The sequence below is a fragment of the Leptonychotes weddellii genome, chromosome 11, assembly GCF_054177405.1.
Source record: "Leptonychotes weddellii isolate Sample4059 chromosome 11, ASM5417740v2, whole genome shotgun sequence".
In the NCBI taxonomy this organism is placed as follows: Eukaryota; Metazoa; Chordata; class Mammalia; order Carnivora; family Phocidae; genus Leptonychotes; species Leptonychotes weddellii.
This window is the reverse complement of record NC_138379.1, coordinates 83005021-83027443: the sequence shown is the minus strand read 5'-3', so window position 1 is coordinate 83027443 and position 22423 is coordinate 83005021. Positions and strand designations below refer to the sequence as shown.

Sequence of the window (22423 nt, the reverse complement as noted above, 5' to 3'; positions counted from 1 at the left end):
AACACCAGCAGGCCTGGTTCATTGGGAGTGGTCCATATTTGGAAATCTGCTGCTGCAGCAAGTTAACAGATCTCACTTAACTTTTTCTGCTCAGTATGTGTTAATATCTTTTAGATATGGGGAATCATAGAGATTATACAAATAGGAGATGCATAATTAGAGGTGTCTTAGAAATATGCAGGATGAATTTTGGGGAAGAGTGAGGCTGAGACATCAACAGGAAGCACTTACAATAAACTGAGTTTCTAAGGATCATTATAAGACTAGTGATGGTGGAATGAAAAGGAAGAAATGGACTCCGGAGGAATCGATGCTTGATTATTTTAGAGATTAAGGCTGGGGGAAGTGTCAAAACTAACTTCTATATTGACCCTGGGTAACTATGTGCCACCTGGACAGTAATTGGGAAATGGAATCCCCATTCTAAGTTCTGAGGGTAAAGTAAGTGATGTGATGAAGTGAGACATACAAGTTAAAATCCTCAGGCGGCCATTGGAAGTGGGACACTTGACTAGAAGAGATGCTCTGTCTTGATTTGGAGTTGACTGTGTAGAGGTTGTAACTATCTGAAACTCACTGAAAGTGAGTTTTCTGTGGGAAAAAGCGTAGAGTAGGGCTCAGTTCTTAACGCTGAGGCACACCTACAGTTTGGGAGTACAAAGAGGAAGGGAAGGCAGAAAGAAAAGGAAACAGCTTAGAACAGTAGTATAGGGCTTCAAAGGGGGAGGTGCATAACAGTGTCAGAAACTGCAAGGAAGTACATGAGAACTGGGTCTGAGTAAAGGCCATTGGTAATTACTGAGTGTAACCAACAGGGGTTTGTAGGCAGAGGAATTCTTTTCCCCCAATATTTTATTATGAAAATTTTTAAACACTAGGAGAAGCTAGAAGTATTGTACATTAACACTCACCCCCTAGATTCAGCAATTAACATTCTACTAAATTTGTTTTAGCAATATCTTTCCATCCCTCTATCCGTTCATCAGTCCATCTTTTTTTTTCTTTTCAAAGCATACCAGAATAAGTTGCAGTCATCAGTAACTTCACCTTTAAATCCATAAACGTGCATATTATTAATTAGAGTTAAATATTATTTGTGTTTCTTTTTTTTGGGTAATAAAATATATATGCAGTTAAATACGTAAATCTTAAGTGTGCCGTTCCATAAGTTTTGACCAATGTCAAATGCCTGTGTAATTCAAACCCATTAAGATACAGAGTACTACCCTTAAACCAAATGGTCCCCTCATAGACTTTCCCAGTCTTTTCTTGTCCCATCTTCCAAAGACAACTGCTGTTCTGATTTTCTCATCATAAATTAACTCTGCTGTTCTAGAGTGATACATAAATGAAATCCTACAATATGTACCCTTTTGTGTAGGACTTCTTTCATTCAGCATAATGCTTCTGACATTCATTTATGTCTCTCTGTTGTCGAGTAGTACTCCTTTTGTTAATACACCACACTTTATCCATTCTCCTTTGAGGGGTCATGTAATGGTTTCTAGAATTTGACTATTATGAATAAAGCTGCTGTGAACAGTTGAGTATGTTTTTGTGTGAGCATATACTTTTATATTTCTTGGGTCAATTTCTAGGAGTAGAATCAACAGGTTGTAGGGTAGGTATATGTTTAGTTTTGTAAGAAACTGACAGATAAATTTCCCAAGTGCACATACCATTTTACAGTCTACCTACAAGGTATGAGAATTCTGGTTGCTTCATATCCTTGCCATTCAAGTGGTTGTATTTCATTGTGGTTTTATTTGGCATTTTCCTCATTACTAATGATGCTGATCACTTTTTCCATGTGCTCATTGGCCATGCATATGTCTGTTTTTGTGAAGTGTCCGCTGCGATTTTTGCCCCCCTTCCTTTTTTTTTGGTTGTTTTTAGAAGTTCTTTGCATATTGCAAATATAAAGCCCTTTGTCAGTTATATAGTCTGTGAAAATGTTCTTCCACTCTCTGACTTAGCTATTATTCATTTTTTTTAATTGAATGTTTTGATGAACAGAAGTTTTAATTTTAAGGCTGTCTAATTTATCAAGTTTTCTTTTATAGTTATTGCATTCTTTGTCCTGAGAAACCTTTGCCTACCCTGAAGTAGCACAGGTGTTCTCCTCTGTTTTCTTATGGAAGCTCTATCATTTTAGCTTTTATCTTTATGATCCATCTCAGGATAATTTTTGTACAGATGAGAACTAGGGGTTGAGGTTCATTTTTTGAGGTTCACGTGCCTATCCAGTTGTCCCAGCACTGTGTGTTGAAAAGACTTCCCTTTCCCCCATTGGAATGCTTGACACCTTTGCCAAAAACCAAATGACAGTATGAGTCATTTGTATAAATAGTGGGTCTATTTCTGAGCACTATTCTGTTGCATTGGTATATTTGTCTATCTTTATGCCAAATCATGCTGTCGTGATGATTATGGCTTTATAATAAGTCATGGTCAGAGAATGTAAGGTCTGCTTCTTTTTTCAAGGTTCTTTGGAGTTTGCACTACCTTTAGGTCATTTGCACTACCATATATGTTTGAGAAATAGCATGCCAGTATCTACAAAAACAAAACCCAAACTGGTGAGACATAGTTCCTTTGAATCTGTAGATCAATTTGGGGAAAATTGACATCTTAGTAATACTGAGCCCTCCAATCCATAAATATGTATCTATCAGTTTATTTAGATCTTTATGTTACCAACCTTTCAGAATTTTCAGAGTCCAGGTCTTACACAACTTTCTTTAGATGTCTAAAGAAATTTATTCCTAAGTATTTTATGTTCTTTGATACTATTTAAGTAGAATTAAATTTTCAAAAAAATGTCAACCGTTTCTTGCTAGTGTATAAAAATATAATTTATTTTGTATATTAACCTCATACCTGCTACTTTGCTAAACGTACATATTAGCGTCTTAGTTTTGTGGATTCCTTAAGATTTTCTACATAAACAATTATAGCTTCTGCGAATATACAGTTCTATTTCTTCTTTTCAAATCTTAAGCCTTTTATCTCTTGTAAACATTAATACACTGACTAGGACCTCCAGTACTGTGTTGAATAGAAGTGGTAGAGTAGACATACTCACCTTGTTTCTGTTCCTCATGGGAAATGTTTAGTATTTTACCATTAATTGGGATGATAGCTATAGGTTCTTTGTAGATGCCCTTTATCAAATTGGGGAAGTTCTCTTCTGTTTCTAATTTTCTGAGAGTTCTTAACATGATTGGGTACTTAGTTTTGTCAAATAGTTTTTCTGCACCTATTAAAATTATTGACTGGTTTTTCTCCTTTACTCTGTTAATATGGTAAATTATATTGATTTATTTTCAAATGTTAAACCAGTTGTCCATTCTTGGGATAAACCCCCTTGGACAAGATATGTTATTGTTTTTATATATTGCTGAATTCAACTTGCTATTATTTTTAGGGATATTTGTGTCTATACTTACTGAGGAATATTCTACATTTTTTTATTTTTAAAAATGTAATTATATCAGTTGCTGAGGGGGTGATGTTAAAATCTCTATGATTATAGACAGTCTTCTTTTTCCTTTTAATTCTGTGGATTTTTGTTACGTATATTTTGAAGTTGTATTGTTAGATACATATACGTTTATGATCGTTATATATTCCTGATGAATTAGCCATTTTATCATTATGAAATGTCTCTATTTTTTGTCATATTCTTTATGTTAAAGTTTACTTTATGTGATATTAATATTGATACTGCAGTCTTACGCTTATTTTTTACATGAGGTATATTTTTCCATCATTCATCTTCAACCTGTCTACATTTTTATGTGTCATAAAGATAGCATATAATTGGATCTTTCTTTTTTATCTATTCTGACAAGCTGCCTTTTAATTAGAGGCTTTAGTCAGTTTATATTTAACGTAATTATCGATATGGTTGAATTTAGGTCTACTCTCTTACTATGTAAATTGAATATTAATTCTTGAATATTTTTTAGAATTTTAATTTGGCCTTTCCTTCCGCGAATACACATCTGTTACATTAATTCACTGGCAGCATTTGTTATAAAGAAAAATTACATGCCTGATGCTTATTTTGTATTAGAAAGACTTGTAATTTTCTTGGTTAAGGAAAATTTCTTGGGAAATTTTCAGAGTCTTAATTGTAGAAACTTAGAGTTATTATCCCTTAGATTTTTGAACAATCGAAGATTTTAGATATAATATACATCAATAAAAGGCACTTATTTTAAGTTGCATATAGATGAATTTTTACAAACTAATCATGCATATAAACACTAACACAATCAAGGTATAGCACATGGCCGTTACCCTATAGTGTTCCATGCTCCTTCTCCATCACTGCCCTTTCTTCCCCTCAGTTCTCAGGTAAACACTTTGTCACTGTAGATTACATTTACATTTTCTAGAAATTTGTGTCTAGCTTCTTTCACTCAGCCTATTTTCAGGATTCATCCTTGATGTTATCATGGATATGAAATATCTCAATAGTTTATTCCTTTTCTTTTTTTAAGATTTTGTTTTTTAGAGCAGTTTTAGGTTTACAACAAAATTGAGAGGGAGGTACAGAGATTTTCCATATAACCCCTGCCCCCACACATGCATAGCCTTCCGTTAATCAACATCACTCACCAGAATGGGACATTTTTTACTAAGGGTGAACCTATCCAAAGTCCATAGTTTACCTTAGGGTTCACTCTTGGTTTTGCACATTCTGTGGGTTTGGACAAATGTATAATGGCATATATCCATCATTATAATATCATACAGAGTATTTTTCACTGCCCTAAAAATCCCCTGTGCTCTACCTATTCATGTTCCCCTTGCACCTGTCCCCTAACAAGAGCCACTGATCTTGTTACGGTCTCCATCGTTTTGCCTCTTCCAGAATGGTATATAGTTGGAATCATACAGTATGTAGTTATTTAAGATTGGCTTCTTGCACTTAGTAATATGCATTTGGGGTTCCTCCATGTCTTTTCATGGCTTGATAGCTCATTTATTTTTAGTCCTGAATAATATTCCATTGTCAGGATGTACCACAGCTTTTTTATCCATTCATCTGCCAACAGACATCTTGGTTGCTTCCAGGTTTTGGCAGTTATGAATAAACATAAACACGCTGCTGTAAACTCCATGTGTGGTTTTTGTATAGACCTAAGTATTCAGCTCCTTTCAGTAAATACCAAAGAGTGCAGTTGCTGGATCATATGGTAAGAGTATGATTAGTTTTGCAAGATACCAGCAAACTGTCTTCCAAAGTGGCCGCACCATTTTGCATTCCCACCAGCAATGTATGAGGATTATTGTTCCTCACATCCTTGTCAGCATTTGGTGTTGTCAGTTTTGGTCATTCTAATAGATGTGTAGTGGTATCTCATTGCTGTTTTAATTTGCATTTTTCTGATGACAGCTGATGTGGAACATCTTTTCATATGCTTACTTGCCATCTGTATGTGTTCTTTGGTGAGGTGTCTGTTAAGGACTTTGGCCCATTTTTTTAATCAGGTTTATTTTCTTAATCAGGTTTATTTTCTTATTGTTGAGTTTTAGGGGTTCTTTGTGTATTTAACAGTCCTTTATCAGATGTGTCTATTGTAAATATTTTCTCCCAGTCTGTGGTTTGTCTTCTAATTCTTTTGTTACTATCTTTTGCAGAACAGAAGTTCTCAATTTTTTAAAAGATTTATTTACTTATGGGGGGGAGGGGCAGAGAGAAACTTAAGCAGACTCTGCGCAGAGCTGGTCACCAGGTTTGATCTTACAACCCTGAGATCATGACCTGAACTGAAGCCAAGAGTTGGGTGCTCAATTGACTGCACCACCCAGGTGCCCCCGGACATTTCTCATCTTAATGAAGTCTACTTTGTCAGTTATTTCTTTCATAAATTGTGTCTTTGGTTTGTATCTAAGAAGGCATCACCACACCCAAGTTCAACCAGGTTTTCTTCTATGTTAACTTAGGAGTTTCATAGTTTTGTATTTTACATTTAGGTCTACAATATATTTTGAGTTAATTTTTGTTAAAGGTGTAAGGTCTGTGTTTAGTTTCACGTTCTGCATGTGATTGTCCAATTCTTCTAGCACCATTTGTTGAAGAAACTCTTTGCTTCATTTATTGCCTTCATTCCTTTGTCAAAGATTAGTTGGCTGTATTTATGAGGGTCTGAAATAGGCTCTTTATTCGGTTTTATTGATCTGTTTGTCTGTTCTTTTGACACTACCACACTGTTTTGATTACTATAGCTTTATAGAAAGTCTTGAAGTCCGGTATCACCAGTCCTCCAAAGTGGTTCTTTTCTTTCAAATTGTGATGGCTAATCTCAGTCTTTTGCCTTCCATATAAACTTGAGAATCAGTTTGTTGACATCCATAAAATAACTTGCTGAGATTTGGATTGGGATTGCACTGAATCTATAGATCAAATTGAGAAGAATGGATATCTTGATAATGTTAGTTTCCCTATCCATGAACATGAAATATCTCTCCATTTATTTAGTTCTTTTTTATTTTTATTTTTTATTTATTTATTTTTTTTTAAAGATTTTTTATTTATTTGACAGAGAGAGATACAGCGAGAGAGGGAACACTAGCAGCAGGAGTGGGAGAGGGAGAAGCAGGCTTCCCGCGGAGCAGGGAGCCTGATGCGGGGCTCGATCCCAGGACTCTGGGATCATGACCTGAGCCGAAGGCAGATGCTTAACGACTGAGCCACCCAGGCACCCCTATTTAGTTCTTTTTTAAATTTTGTTCATCAGAGTTTTATAGTTTTCCTCATAAAAATCTTTTATATATTTTGTTGGATTTATACCTAGGTATTTCATTTTGGGGGGGTGCTAATGTAAATGATACTCTGTTTTTAATTTAAAATTCCACTTGCTCATTGATAGTATATAGAAAAGCAATTGACTTTTGTATATTAATCTTGTATCCTTCAACCTTACTTTAATCTATTTGTTCAAGGAGGGTTTTTTGATTCTTAACAATTTCCTATATAGATGATCATGTCATCTGCAAAGGTATTTTTGTTTTCCTTTCTAATCTGTATACCTTTGGTATCCTTTTTTTGTCTTGTTGCATTCTTCTAGTATGATATTGATGAGTGGTGAGAGGGACATCCTTGCTTTATACCTGATCTTAATGGGAAAGCTTCAAGTTTCTCACCATTAAGTATAATGTTAGCTATAGGTTTTTTACAGATAGTCTTTATCAAGTTGAGAAGATTCCCTTCTATTTCTAGTTTACTGAGAGTTTTTATCATGAAAGTGGGATTTCGTCAAGTGCTTTTTTTGATAGGATCTGTGATTTTTCTTTTTTAGTCTTCTGATGTGATGGATTACGTTAATTAATTTTTGAGTGTTGAACTAGCTTTGCATACCTAGGATAAATTCCACTTGGTCATGGTTTAAATTCTTTTTATATTTTTTTAAATTTGATTTGCTAATATTTTATTGAGGATTTTTGCATCTTTTTTTTTTTTTAAGATTTTATTTATTTGACAGACACAGCAAGAGAGGGAACACAAGCAGGGGGAGTCGGAGAGGGAGAAGCAGGCTTCCCGCCGAGCAGGGAGCCTGATGCGCGGGGCTCAATCCCAGGACCCTGGGATCATGACCTGAGCCGAAGGCAGACGCTTAACGACCTAGCCACCCAGGCACCTGAGGATTTTTGCGTCTTATGTTCATGAGAGATACTGGTGTGTGGTTTTCTTTTCTTCTAATGTCTTTGTCTGGTTTTGGTATTAGGATAATGTTGGCCTCATAGAATGAGCTAGGCAGTATTTCCTCTGCTTCTGTCTTTTGAAGGAAATTGTAGAGAATTAGTATAGTTTTTTTCTTTTTTCTTTTTTTTAAGTTTTTTTTTTTTTTTTAAGTAATCTCTATCCCCCAGTGAGATCGCTATCCTGAGATCAAGAGTCACATATTCCACCAACTGAGCCAGCATGTGCCCTGGTTCAATTTTTTTCTTAAATGTTTGGTAGTATTTACCAATAAACCCTCTGAGCCTGGTGCTTTTTGTTTTGGAAGGTTATTAATTATTGATTCTTGAATAGATATAGGCATTCATTCCTTTTTAATGCTGAGTTGTAGTCCATTGTGTGAATATCTCTGTGCAGTTGTTCTAATATAAACTGGCTCCTGTTCTTCCTGGTGAGAAGTCAGTGACCATTCATATTATTGTTTTCCTCTATGTATTATGTCATTTTTTCCTATGGCTTCTTTCAAGATTTTCTGTCTTTAGTTTTCATTAGTGTGACTTTGATCAGCCCAGGTGTGATTTTCTTCATATTTTTTCTGTTTAGGGTTTTCTGAGTTCTTAATCTGTAAAGTTATGTCTTTCATTAAATTGTGTGAAATTTTCTGACATAATTTGTATATATTTTTTCTGTCCCATTTCCTCCTTTCTTTCTGGGACCCTGCTTTCACATGTTAGTCCCTTTGATATTGTCCTATAGCTCATGGAGGCTCTGTTCATTTCTTCACTATCTTTTTTATACTGTTCCTCATATTGGGTAGCTTCTCTTGATGTATCTTCAAGTTCACTTATTCTTTCTTGTATCATTTCCATTCTCTTAAGCCCATGCAATGAATTTCGTAATTCCAGTATTGTACTTTTCAGTTCTGTCATTTCAATTTATTTCTCTTTTATAGTTTCTGTTTCTCTGCTGAAAATTCTTATTTGTGCACTCCTTGAGAACATATTTTTTATGTCCTTTTGCATAGTTAAAGTAGATGCTTTAAAATCCTTACCTGCTGATTCCAGCATCTTGGTGACCTTGAAGTTCTTGTTCATTGAGTTTCTTTTTTTGTTGACCAGGATGTGGAATCAGAAGGATTATCCTAAGAAACAAGCATGAAAGGTACACACTATCTATTTACATGAAGTTATAGGATAGACAAACATTTAGTGAGAGAAAGTAGATCAATGATTGTCAGTGGCTCAGGGTAGAGGGAAGAGATTGATTGCCATATAGTAAATATTCAGGCTTTGCAAACCATAAGTTTCTGCCGCAACTACTCAACTCGGTTGTTGTAACAATGAAAGCAGCCATGAACAATATGTAAATAAAATGAGCATGACTGTGTTCCCTAGAAAATGTTACTTATAAAAATAGGTGGCAGCCTAAATTTGACTCACAGGCCATAGTTTGCCACCCCCTGCTCTTGACTGTGGATCATGTTTCCTGTTTCTTTGTATATTGGTAATTTATGCTTGAATCCTGACTATTATGAATATTGTAGAGACTCTGGATTTTGTTCTGTTTCTCCAAAAGTCTTGTTTTTTTTTTTTTTAAAAATTGTCATATTGGGCTTAAACATCATACCCTTATTTGATGGCCAGCAGCTGTGGTCTCTGTTAAGTTTGTTTAGCTATAACTGGATTCCTTAGAATCTCTTCTGTGCATGTGTGGTTCAGGGATCATCCAGATATTTGGGCAGGTTTGTATTCAGAATGTGGGGCTCCTCATCTGTAACTCTTTTCTTTTTAGGGTTTCCTACTCATTTTCCAGTTGTTATGGTAGTTTGCAGTTTTGTCCTTTAGTTTTCAAGCATGTAAGCCTGCAAGGTTTCTATCTGTTTTAGCCATCAGCACAGTTGGCTAGGGTTTGCCCTTAGGCAAATAACTGTAAAAAAGAGGAAACAACAGTGATATCCACTTCTTCCAGTTGTCAGATTGCCTCCAGTTTATGCCTGGTTCTTGTTTGCTGTTTAATGCCTTCAGATAGGTGCTCTTTTACATTTTGTTTAGAATTTATAGTTTTTGACCTGTAAGATGTTGGTCTGTTAGGAGCAACTCTGTCCTTACTAGAAGTGGAACCTCTGCAGATTTAATTTGTAGGATAATTCTGCCCACATTAGGTTAGATAGGCTAAAGTATAGATCAGCTGGTGTCAGGAAGACAGTTTCAGCCAGACAAAATGAAGGCCTGATTTAATTGGCAAAGGAACGGAAAGGGGGGTATTCTGAGGTAGGATTGATAAGATTTGTTGACTCTTACAGAGAGAGGAGGTATAATGACAACGAGATGTCTGAGATATAGAAATGGTGACTATAGGAAGGGGAACAGGGGGCAGTGGCTTGGGGGTGGGGGTTGCAGATTCTTTTCTTTTTAACTGCAATTTATGGAGGTTATATGATAAAATTCATGGAGGTTATATGATTAAATGCACCCATTTTATTTATTTGTTTGTTTATTTTAAATTCACCCATTTTAAATGATGTATACAGTCATGGAATCCCCACCAGAATCATGATATACAATATTTCCACTACCCCAAAAAGTTCCTTCATGATTCTTTGGAGTCCATTGCCTCCCCTCCCCTGAGCCACTGGCAACCACTGATCTACTTTCTCTCACTATAGTTTTGCCTTTTCTAGGACTTCATGTAAATAGAATCATACAATATATATAGCCTTTTGGTCTGTTTCTTATTTAGGATAAAGCTTTTGTGATTCATCCATGTTGTTGCATGTATCAATAGTTTATTCTTTTTTATTGCTGAGTAGTATTCCATTATAAAATTATACCAAATTTGTTTATGTATTAACTAGTTGATGGACAATTGGATTGTTTCCTTTTTTTTTTAATTTTTAAACTATGATAAATAAAGCTGCTCAGGTGTTTCTGTGGACATGTTTTCTTTTCTCTTGGGTAAATGCTTAGGAGTGGAATTGCTGGGCCATATATTTGCTTAACTTTATATGGAACTGCCAAACCATTTTCCAAGGTTGCTTTACTATTTTGCATTCCTACCAGCAAGTGTATAAGCATTCCAGTTACTCCATATCGTCACCAATACTTGGCATTACAAGTCTTTTTAGTTTTAGGCATTTATTTATTTTTATTTTTTATTATTTTTTTTTTAAAGATTTTATGTATTTATTCATGAGAGACATAGAGAGAGCGGCAGAGGGAGAAGCAGGCTCCCCGCGGAGCAGGGAGCCCGATGCGGGACTCGATCCCAGGACCCTGGGATCATGACCTGAGCCGAAGGCAGACGCTTAACCATCTGAGCCACCCAGGCACCCTAGTTTTAGGCATTTAAAGAAGTGTTTAATAATATCTCATTGTGGTTTTAGTTTGCATTTCTATAATGACTATTGATGTTGCGTATCTTTTCATGTCCTTATCTGTCATTTTTCGTTCTTTTTTTGGTCAAGTATTCATTCAAGTATTTACCCATTTACAAAAAGCATGTCGTTTTCTTATTGAGTGTTCTTGATACAAGTTCTTTGATCAGATTTGCATTTTGCTGATGTTTTCTCCCTGTCTGTGACTTGCCTTTGCGTTTTGTAACGGTGCCTTAAGTTTGGTGAAGTCCAGCTTTCCTATTTACTAGTTTTTTCTTTTGTGGCTCATGGATTTTGTGTCCCAAGAACTCTTTGCCCAACCCAGACAAAAATCAATTTAATTAGAAGAATGACATTGTTTACTTTTTTGTAAGTCTCTTTTTAGTGGAAGAAGCTTAATTCTCTTATCTACTTCTACATGTAATCCATTGCGGTATGTTGTTTGATTCAAGTATGTGACGAAAATCTGGTCATAACACAGATTAGGTAGTTGAAAAAGTGAGGAGTTTTTTAAGAGGATTTTTAAAAATTTCTTGGAAGTTTTTATTTATTTGAGAGCAAGAGAGAGATTGCACTCAAGCCGGGGGATGGGGGGAGGGCTGAGGGAGAGGGAGAAGCAGACTCTCCGCTGAGCATGGAGCCCGATGCGGGGCTTGAACCCAGGACCCCAGGATCATGACCTGAACCCGAAGTCAGACGCTTAACTGACTGAGCCACCCAGGCACCCCTTAATAGCCTTTTTTAAATAATTGTGGATATTCTTTTTTTATAGTACCCCAAAATTGGACTGGTGATAGTTTCTTAAAGGTTAGTTGAGTCAATTGGCTTAAGTTACACTTTAAATGGATCTTTTAATTGTGTTCTATCAGGGAAGACAAACTTTTCCTTCTGGGTTTAACGTCTGAGGCCTGCAATTAAACTGACAAAAGGGAGATTAACAGGAAAGCAGTTTCTCTCTACAATTTGTATGCATGTGGGAGAGTTCAGTGATGAGTAACTCAGAAGGGTGGTTGGAATTTGGGGCTTATCTGCCATGTTAATAGGTGGAAGGAGCAAGGAGAAAGGCACTTATGGGAAAGCAAATGACTTCTTAGGAGGGTGGGGAGAAAGGGCACTTTACGGGGCTTTTTGGAAAGATAAGTGGCTTTTCAGGAGAACAAACAGATTAAAAAGTTTGTGATAATATTTGTCTATACAGGTATGAGTGGTTTTTCTCTCTCTTTCAGAACCATAAAACTCCCCTGGAGAAGGGATTTAGGGTAGTTGTTATTCACATTCTCTCTCCTGGGAGTAGATCTACTCTGAAGAGGAATTTATGACATCCTTATTTCCCAGAAGTTGCTGCTTTTTAGGCAGATAAGGGAAGCTCCCAGAAGGCTTTTTTCTGCATCTGTTGAACCTCAGATGTCTTCAACTTAAAAATCATCTTTATGCCAACTCTGTGGTTCTAAATGGGTTCCACAGTGGATTTGGTAACACAGTGCATTGATAATTTGGAAAATATTGGTTTAGAGTTACTCAGACCTAAGTGTTGACATGTTTTATTATATAGCATTTAAGGAATCTCATTTGTTTATGTCACTGTTGATCTCATCAGAATGGTCTTTAAGTAGTGGGGATCCTTCAAGCTCTCAGTGGCTTGTATAGATTTTCCAAAATTCTAATTTTTGCTTGAAAGCTCAAAATTCGTTTTGGGTGATAAATACTCTCAGTTGTTTTCTTTGCAATAGCAAGAGTACTTCATTCATTTTCAAGAACCTAACTGCCAAATACTCAAGTTCAAATTACCGTAGTTTGTCTCTCAGTTGTTCTTTTAACTAAAAATGGTGTTTCATGAAAAAAAGAGGCTAGTTCAACTCACAACTCAAATGGTCTCACAAGTGCTTTTCCATGAGACAACCATATACTTGGGCATGTAGCATTTTATCAAACAGAATATTTTAAAAATGTGTAGTTAGAGGTTGGGATTTAATAAAATTATTACTTTTGTGGCTTCCTCATGACATCCTTAAGTAAAGCTTAAACCACGACAATAAAAGGTCATTCAGCTTAGATTATGGGAGCATCACTTGTGTTTGTTGCCAGGAATTCACAGACAGTATTATCTCTGATGCTTAGTTGGTGCTAGTACTAGATGAATAAAACCAAAATAGCCTGTCTAATTGCAGTTGTAGATTTGTCTGTTTGTGAAGTGAAATTATAGTTCTGCAGATGAGATCTTAACTCTCACTTCAAGTTCCTAGCAGAATCTTTAATTTGATGAGTTACTGTGTCGTTAAAAAGTGACATTGCTGTGATTTATTTTACTGACTTTTCGTCCAGCAGGCATGTAGCAATGTCAGCTGGACAAGTTTGTGCTTCTCCGGTTAATGCAGTACAGTAATTTCCCTGGGTAAGATGCTTCAGTGGCTTCTTCATTTCTGGTTTGAAAGGCTTTAACGATTTTTATGAATTTTAAAGACTTCATCACATCTGCATTTAAAATAGTTCCTTTTTCTTTAAATTCTAAATGATTGATCTCAAAATGTCACTATAACTTAACTGGCACAATATAATTAGAAAATGTTCTGTGGCTTAAGATACAGTAAAGTAAATTATGAACATCTATAAAGTCAAGGGAAAGCTGGCTTTTGTCATACTTTGGTTTCTTATTTATAATTTTGCCCAGTTTCTTTGGAGTAGATTCTTTCTTTCCATGAGTCAGAAAACTGTAGGCCCCTGCATCTTTTTTAGGATCTTTTAGATGTATACATTGCAGCTATGGGTTGAGAAAGTGAGTCTTCTACTCTCCCTTTTTTGAGCCAATGATTCATTTTTCAATGTAAGAGGAAAATACAAATAAGTTTTCTTGTATTTTAGAAAAAAAATGTTAAATTCTAAAGTAATACGTTTTATTTTTTTTAAGATTTTATTTATTTATTTATTTATTTATTTATTTAAGAGAGACAGAGTGAGCATGAGTGGGGGGAGCAGCAGAGGGAGAGGGAGAAGCAGACTCCCTGTTGAGCAGGGAGCCTGACATGGGGCTCGATCCCAGGACGCTGAGATCATGACCGAAGGCAGATGCTTAACCGACTGAGCCACCTAGGCACCCTTAAAGTAATACATTTTAGATTTAACTTAAAAACAGAAAATTTTCAAAAATTAAAAAGAAATATTACAAAAACAAATTAACAGAAAGTACTTGTTTCTGCCCAGATGCCTGGAGAACTTAAAAATTATGGTGATTATTTATTAGACAATAATGAGATTATAGAGATTATAGCAAGTATAACTGAAGATAGCTAGTAAAAGCACAACAGAGGTTCTGAGAAGGAAAAAAAATTGAGAGCTTAAATTATGCCCTAAACCTACTACTTTAGAACATGCTAGAAAACATGAGAATACAGAAGCATATATTCCATTAGCCATCAGTGATGATACCATCATGTGTTATGGTAGCCTCAGGAAAACCCATTGTAAATTCGCAAGAGGATGGGAGTGACAGAGGCAAGTAACTTTAGTGTCATTATGAAATTAGTTTTTGCTTCATAGACCAGGGCCTCTAAGGGTTTTGGGGACTGTGGACTGTGTTTTGCAAACTGCTGTTCTAGGTGACTTCTTCCATACTTAGGGCTCCACTGCTGTCTTTATGGTTGTGACACTCGTCTGTATCCCCAGCCCAGACTACATCCCTGAGCCTTCGACTCGTGTGTCCACTGCCTGCAACTTTCTGGACCTCCCTCAGCTGAGTGCTCTCTTTGGCCTTTGCCCATGCTGTCTATTCTGCCCAGAGTTTCCTTGTTCCCGTTGTTTACCTGGCAAACTATTAGACTGTGAGTTTCTTGGGGCAGGACCTGGGCATCTTTATATCCCTAGGTTTTAGCACAGTGCCTAGCACACTATGCTGCTCAGTAGATGTTGTTGAATTAAATTGAATCAAGGAAGAATTCCAGCCTCATAAACAATAAATTTGCAAATCCACCCTGGGGTAAAGTTTTCTGCTTATGTCTGTGATGTCATGCATTCTATATTGGTTTGTATCAGTGTTAGTTTTGGAGTAAAGGATTTTATAACCTCTACTCCTATATATTAACTTATTCAACAGTTTCTGTTTTGTTTCCTTTTGCCTTGCCTAGAGTATAATATATTCTGAAAGGAGGGTATTTGGGCTGAGGACGCAAACATCTTAATTTTTAGCTTTGTCTCTGACCGTGGAGAGTGTTTCACCAGAAACTTATCAGCTTCTGTCCATTAAAATCATCTGAATTCCACCACGCCTTGTGGAAAATTCATATACATAAATTTAGTTTCTCTGAAGGAAGATGTTCTACTGTCCAAATGAGAGAACTAACATTTACTAAGTTCTTCCTATATGCCAGAGACTATTCTGTGTGTTTTACATACATTAACTCATTTAATATGCATAACAGCTCTTTGAAAGGTAGACTCTTTTGTTATCCCCATTTTATATTAGGAAAATGAGGCACAGAAAGGTTAAGTAACTTGCCAGAGGTCATGTAGATAGTAATGGGGTCTAGATTTGAACTCAGAGCTTAGTTTGGCTCCAGAGGCCATGCTCTTAACTACTGTGAGTAGCTTCCTCTTAAATCTAGATACATTACTTTTATTGTTAATCTGTGTTAGTACACATGCACAGATGCTTATTATTAGTTATATTTGTCAAATTGAAAATAACCTAATAGCCAAATAGATAATAGTGTATGTGTACAATGGATGGTTATTTAAAAATCAAATTTTTTTTTTTTTTAAAGATTTTATTTATTTATTTGAGACAGAGAGAATGAGAGAGAGAGAGCACATGAGAGGGGGGAGGGTCAGAGGCAGAAGCAGGCTCCCTGCCGAGCAGGGAGCCCGATGCGGGACTCGATCCAGGGACTCCAGGACCGTGACCTGAGCCGAAGGCAGTCGCTCAACCAACTGAGCCACCCAGGTGCCCTAAAAATCAAATTTTTGAAGAATACTTACTGCTATGGAAAAATACAATTGAAAAAGTAAGAGAAAGATCACAGTTTCTATTTGAAGGCACACATAATGGATTTATATGTGCTATATACATTCATCAATATGCAAATATTTATTTTAAAAGACTGGAAAAAAAGTATAATAGTGATTCTTTGTATTACAATTGTGAGAAGTTAAATTTAAAAAAAAAACTTTAAAAATAACATTTGTTGGACAGTTCCCCTAAATTTAAAAAATACTTTAAAAATAACATTTGTTGAATACTTCCTACATTAATAGGTCCCATATTAAATTCTTCATGGGTGTTTTCTCAGTAAATTCTTGCATCAGTCCCATGATGTAGGTAGTACTCATTTTTCAGATGAAGAATCCTAGAACGATTAACTTGTCTAGGGTCATACAGCTAATAAGTTGGAACCTCTATACGAGACTCTTTCTGTTTTGTATTTTCTAAACTTTTTATAATTTATATTATTTACATGATCAAAAACAAAATTAAATTTTAAAAAGTATGCAAAAATTGGGAACTACAAGTCAGACTTACACAGTTTGCTAGGATTTACTTATTTGAACCATTGATTCCCTAAACTAGCTATGCAAAATAACAGAAGTCTGGGACTTGGAAGAAATTAGACCAGGCATTTAAAAAGTTTAAATAGGGGCGCCTGGGTGGCTCAGTTGGTTAAGCGACTGCCTTTGGCTCAGGTCATGATCCCGGAATCCTGGGATCGAGTCCCACATCGGGCTCCCGGCTCAGCGGGGAGCCTGCTTCTCCCTCTGACCCTATCCCCTCTCATGCTGTTTCTCTCTCTCTCTCTCTCTCTCAAATAAATAAATAAATAAAATCTTTAAAAAAAAAAAAAAGTTTAAATAGACTCACTGGTTTCTCTTCTACCAAGAATTTTTTTTGACCATCTACCATGGGGAGCTGATTATTTTTCTAGCGTGGGTTGCAGGTCTGATGCGTATGTTATAGGCTAGTTAACATATGGTAAAGCTGAGCATTTTTGATTGTTTAAGAATTCTTTATTTTTGTTGTGCTTCCTAGTAGTTCCTTTTGTGTTGTTGGATCCCAGGGTGGATGTGGCCAATGCCCAAAGGAGAAGATTAATGTGTGTGAATATGTGGAATGACCCCATGGACATGGTAGAAGGATTTTTCTTATAGAAATATATATCTATAGTTGACAGATGTATTTAATGAAAGTTAGAGATACTCAGTGACCATCTATAATCTTCAAGAATAACATCAATCACAGAAGGCAACTGTCATGTTTTTCTACAATTATCCCATTGTTGAGGAGTGACTAGTAAGCTAAATGGATCACTGATTGACCCCATAGCATATTTCACATGTTCTTATGGTAAGAGAATTCTGACTACTCATGTGGTTTTTAACTTGAGGAATATGTGTCATAGCAGGAAAACACAGTTACCTATAAACCTTTGTCTAAAGAATTATTAGAGAATTCTTTTTTTTTAATTATTATTATGTTAATCACTATACATTACATCATTAGTTTTTGAGGTAGTGTTCCATGATTCATTGTTTGCATATAACACCCAGTGCTCCATGCAGAACGTGCCCTCTTTAATACCCATCACTCTTTTGGCAGGAGGTTAGTTTGGGAAGGACAACACATAGCGGTTAAGAAAGAAAATGCCCACTTGGTCATTTCTATTATATGAATAAACCTTGTCAGTAGAAGGGCAGACTCATGGTAGTGAATCAGTGAATGAATGTGTGTGTGTTACTTTATCTATGAAAGAGGGAGCAGGGATACGTGAGTGCCTCAAACACAGACTTAAGTGGATCGCTCCCTTTCATCTATGTAAGGCTACCACTGAAAAACAGAAGAGGACTGAAGTTGTTTATTTTACTGAAGAAAAGTGGGAACCATTTTTCTTAAGATACAACTCTTCCCAACCTTTTCTTCTTCTTTTCGACTTCTTAAAATTCAGTGAAAACATTTCAACATTTTCATATTCTTTCCACTGATCTGGGTGATCCTTTGCTTTCCAGCCATAAAACTTGACTGCAATCCAGTGCCATGTAACGAGCTCCTCTTGCTGGCTCTGTTCTTTAGTCCTGAGTAGGGTGTTTGACTGTCCCACATTCTGCAAGACCCCTGGGAACAGACACACCAGGCGGTTGGTCACCCTGACCCTGAGTGTGTATGTTACATTGTAGGGATGGGGCGGGGAGGGTGGCGTGAGAAGGGAGGATGCTGATGGAAAGGTGAATTCCTGAGGTGTGAAGAGAACAGTTTTTTATTCTGAAGAATGTTTACTATGGCTAAGAAAATATGAAAATCAGTAAGCCAGTGTCTGTGTGCTGAGGAATGAATCAGGGCTTACTGCATTAGACCTGAGTATTAAATGGATCTCTGTGTTTGGTCCTGCATTCTTCATACCTATACTAAAGGACAAATGGGGATATAAGAGGAATACCATAATGATTCTGAGCCTTCCCTAAACATAGAACAGTCTGCTGTCAGTGGGTTTTGGTCCTAAGTACACTCTTTCCTGCTCTGGGAAACCTTATCTTTTAGCAAATGGAGAAGTGAACATTTTTACCTTTTTTCTTTTTTTTTTTTTAAGATTTATTTGAGAGAGCGAGTGAGCGAGCACAAGCAGGGAGAGCTGCAGAGGGAGAGGGAGAAACAGACTCCCTGCTGAGCAGGGAGCTTGACCAAGTGGGGCTCAATCCTGGGACCCCAGGACCATGACCTGAGCCAAAGGCAGACCCTCAACCAACTGAGCCATCCAGGCACCCCATATTTTTACTTTCAAATATAAGGCCTTTTTGCAGTTACAGACTACTTTAAACATTCTTCATCTAGATCTATATTAATACTTAGAGTAAAACTTCCTGTAACATATCTGCTAGATCAATTTCAGGTTTTACTTTTGCCTTGATGTCCCTTAGTGATCTTGTCTTTGTCCCCTTACTCTTGTTCTTGGTTTCTGACCTTACAGAGAAGTGTGGGAAATGGAACTGGATAGACTCAAGAATCAGGATGGTGAAATAAATCGGAACATTATGGAAGAGACAGAACGGGCCTGGAAGGCAGAGGTGAGAAGAGCTCTGTGTGGAAAGCCTTGATTTGGGGCTTCCAGATAGTATAATACTCTTGGGTATAGTGTTATACCACTAAGCCATACAAGTATTGTAGTTTATAGCCACTAAGCATTTGTTTTAACTAGCTGGGGGAAGCTTCGTGTATGTAAAATTAATAAAGTGTGTGTGTGTGTGTGGTTTCCTTAGATCTTATCACTAGAGAGTCGGAAAGAGTTGCTGGTATTGAAACTAGAAGAAGCAGAAAAAGAGGCAGAACTGCACCTTACTTACCTCAAGTAAGTACCCTCCCATCCTAGAGTTTTAATGATCCTGCAGTTTTGTGTTTTCTTGGTGATTTTTTTGGTTTGGTTTGGTTAGTTTTTTGAAACCCGAGGCCCACTAGTCTAGCACTTACTCTGTCTTCTCAGGAATTTCAGGGCCACCTCTGTCTGCACAGTAGCCATTGTTCAGTCATTTCTCTTCCCATATTTTATAGTTTTGTATTTTTTATTGTATTGGTTCCAACTGGATAAACAATATCTCTTATGGTGTCAAAGCATAACAAATATCTTTGGAGATCTGTTTCTCATAGAGTCATTTCTCCTCTTTCTGCCGTGGAATCTGGAGGACCCCTGTGACATTTCCAGGCGGACAAAAGCCCTTTTTCTGTGGTTGCTCCTCTTTCTCTAATAATTGGTTTAAAAGATGCCAGAGTAAGAGTGAAGCACACAGACCCTGGTCTCCTCCTATACCTGGTCTGACCTTTTCTCACCAGGACCGCTGACCAGCCACTGTCCTGCTATCTCAGAGAGTCAGGAGCTGGCCTTGCTCTAATTCTCTGAATTCCTGTTGATTTCTTGAAAGGTCAACCCCCCCAACACTAGAGACAGTTCGTTCCAAACAGGAGTGGGAAACAAGGCTGAATGGAGTTCGGATGATGAAAAAGAATGTTCGGGTAAGTGTTGTACTGTGTGATCTTTGAGTCAGGGTTCAGGCTGTGCTTAAACCTGTGGTGACCAGAGGGACCTTGTACATCGTCACTGAGGGGCTGCTCCACCCCTGCCTTTGCTCTCCTGATACTGGAAGGTGCTCTCTTTCTCAAGAGGCTTACTCAGCTCAGCAGAGAGGATGATCTGCTCCTTTCTCTCTTTTCTAGGACCAGTTTAACAGTCATATCCAGTTGGTGAGGAACGGAGCCAAGCTGAGCAGCCTTCCTCAAATTCCTACTCCCACTTTGCCTCCACCCCCATCAGAGGTGAGAGGGCTGGAGTGGGGGAGTCTCCCTTTCTGTGCTGGTGGCACGGCCAGAGTCTTCTGCTTGCTCCTTTTATGAAGAGATTGGTTTTACTCCTGGTATTATTTATTATAACATTATTATTGGCCATTATTATTGTTGATCTTATTTGGCATAAGAATTGCTCACTGATTTCCGCTCCAGATTCGTAAACTTTCATTTTCTTCCTTTCTCTCTTGTCCTCCACCTCTCTCGCTCTACAGACAGACTTCATGCTTCAGGTGTTTCAGCCAAATCCCTCTCTGCCTCCTCGGATGCCCTTCTCCATTGGGCAGGTCACAGTGCCCATGGTTATGCCCAGCGCAGATCCCCGCTCCTTGTCTTTCCCAATCCTAAACCCTGCCCTTTCCCAGCCCAGCCAGCCTTCCCCGCCCCTTCCTGGCTCCCATGGGAGAAACAGCCCTGGCTTGGGTTCCCTCGTTGGCCCCCACGGTCCACACATGCCCCCTGCTGCCTCCATCCCGCCTCCCCCAGGCTTGGGCGGTGTTAAGGCTTCTGCTGAAACTCCCCGGCCCCAACCAGTAGACAAACTGGAGAAGATCCTGGAGAAGCTACTGACTCGCTTCCCACAATGCAATAAGTAAGTATCTTTCAGGACTAATTTAAAAGCAAAAAAAACGTGTCGGAGAAATATCTGTGGGTCAAAATAGGGGAAGTTTCCTGGAGATCTCTCACAAGGACGGCATAGAATCTCTCTCCCTCAACATGTGGCTGCTTAGGGCCCAGATGACCAACATTCTTCAGCAAATCAAGACCGCACGGACCACCATGGCAGGCCTGACCATGGAGGAACTGATGCAGTTGGTAGCGGCCCGCCTGGCCGAACACGAGCGGGTGGCAGCCAGTACCCAGGTGAGAGCTCAGACCTGCTCAGCTGTTGGGGAAGAGGCAGGTTTCATAGGCACTGGGGGCGGCCCACAGCACTGCAGCCAGGGGTCTCTAGCCTGCTTTCTTCCTTTGCTGCACTGGGAAAGAAATGATTTATTTTTGTTATCTGCTCTGTCGCTCAGACTTTCTCTCCTTACTCTGACATTGTTTCTGCCCACAGCCCCTCGGTCGGATCCGGGCCTTGTTCCCTGCTCCGCTGACCCAAATCAGTACCCCAATGTTCTTGCCTTCTGCCCAAGTTTCGTATCCTGGAAGGTCTTCACATGTAAGGCTCTTTTTCTTTGAAAACTGGGTTGTGGAGAAGCTGGGGGGTGAGGAGGGAACAGGTTTACAGATGCAGTGCCGGAAAAAAAAACCACCCTCTCGTCAGCTGGGTTGTTCGCGGCCCCAGCTAAGAAAATGCAGGTACTTCTGGCAAGAATCTGTATTTGAACTTTCTTTTGGTGTAAAACCTTTTGCGACATGGAAATAGGAGATGGCATCATGGGCACAAGAGGCGAGGAGACCCAGAGGTTCCTTACTCTTTGGCCATCCCTCCTCTGTCCTGCAGGCTCCAGCCACCTGTAAGCTGTGTCTAATGTGCCAGAAGCTTGTCCAGCCCAGTGAGCTGCATCCAATGGCGTGCACCCATGTGCTACACAAGGAGGTGGGTGCTACGGACCTTCTTCTTTCCACTCTGTTTTCGGAGTTTTTCTGGAACGTGTTGCTGTGTATCAACTCATCATTAATATCTCAACGTGAGGTTTTCAGTAAGTTGTGGCTTAAACAATCAGCAGATTTCAGAATGCTGGCAGCTAGGATCTCCTAGCTTCCTTTTACCCCGTTCTCTTTAGGGGACTGGATAAGCAGTACATCCTGGAGCACTGATAGGTCACTTTCTTGGAACACTGACAATAAGACATACATATCTAACCATTGTTTAGAATATAGCATTGTCAGGAGACTTTGCTTAGACAAGAAGAACGGAATAGGGAACATGAATATGAGATTAGTAAATCCATTAACAGAATAGCTTGGAGGTCTGCCTGTTAAGGATTATCTTCACAAACTGACAGGTTATTCCTATCTTGGATTATGTTACCAGACAGAGTTAAGTCTTTCAGCAGCAGGGATGATTCCTTCTTTGCTCTTTTGTTTTGTTCATTTTCAT

General features: G+C 38.0%; 1 protein-coding gene across 7 annotated transcripts in view; it reads left to right on the top strand.

Moving 5' to 3' along the window:
• The window catches only part of RNF214 (ring finger protein 214), a 42846-nt gene that overhangs the window by 19407 nt on the left and 1016 nt on the right, over positions 1–22423 (top strand). For 4 of the 7 annotated variants that reach the window (XM_081799413.1, XM_081799409.1, XM_081799407.1 and 1 more), the window contains 8 exons: positions 19010–19106; positions 19299–19387; positions 19956–20046; positions 20248–20346; positions 20589–20965; positions 21105–21237; positions 21434–21538; positions 21824–22022. In XM_081799413.1, coding sequence (XP_081655539.1) covers positions 19010–19106; positions 19299–19387; positions 19956–20046; positions 20248–20346; positions 20589–20965; positions 21105–21237; positions 21434–21538; positions 21824–22022 — 1190 coding nt within the window. The remainder of the gene's footprint in view (positions 1–19009; positions 19107–19298; positions 19388–19955; positions 20047–20247; positions 20347–20588; positions 20966–21104; positions 21238–21433; positions 21539–21823; positions 22023–22423) is intronic. The other 3 variants (XM_081799414.1, XM_081799410.1, XM_081799408.1) reach the window with 1 other exon arrangement.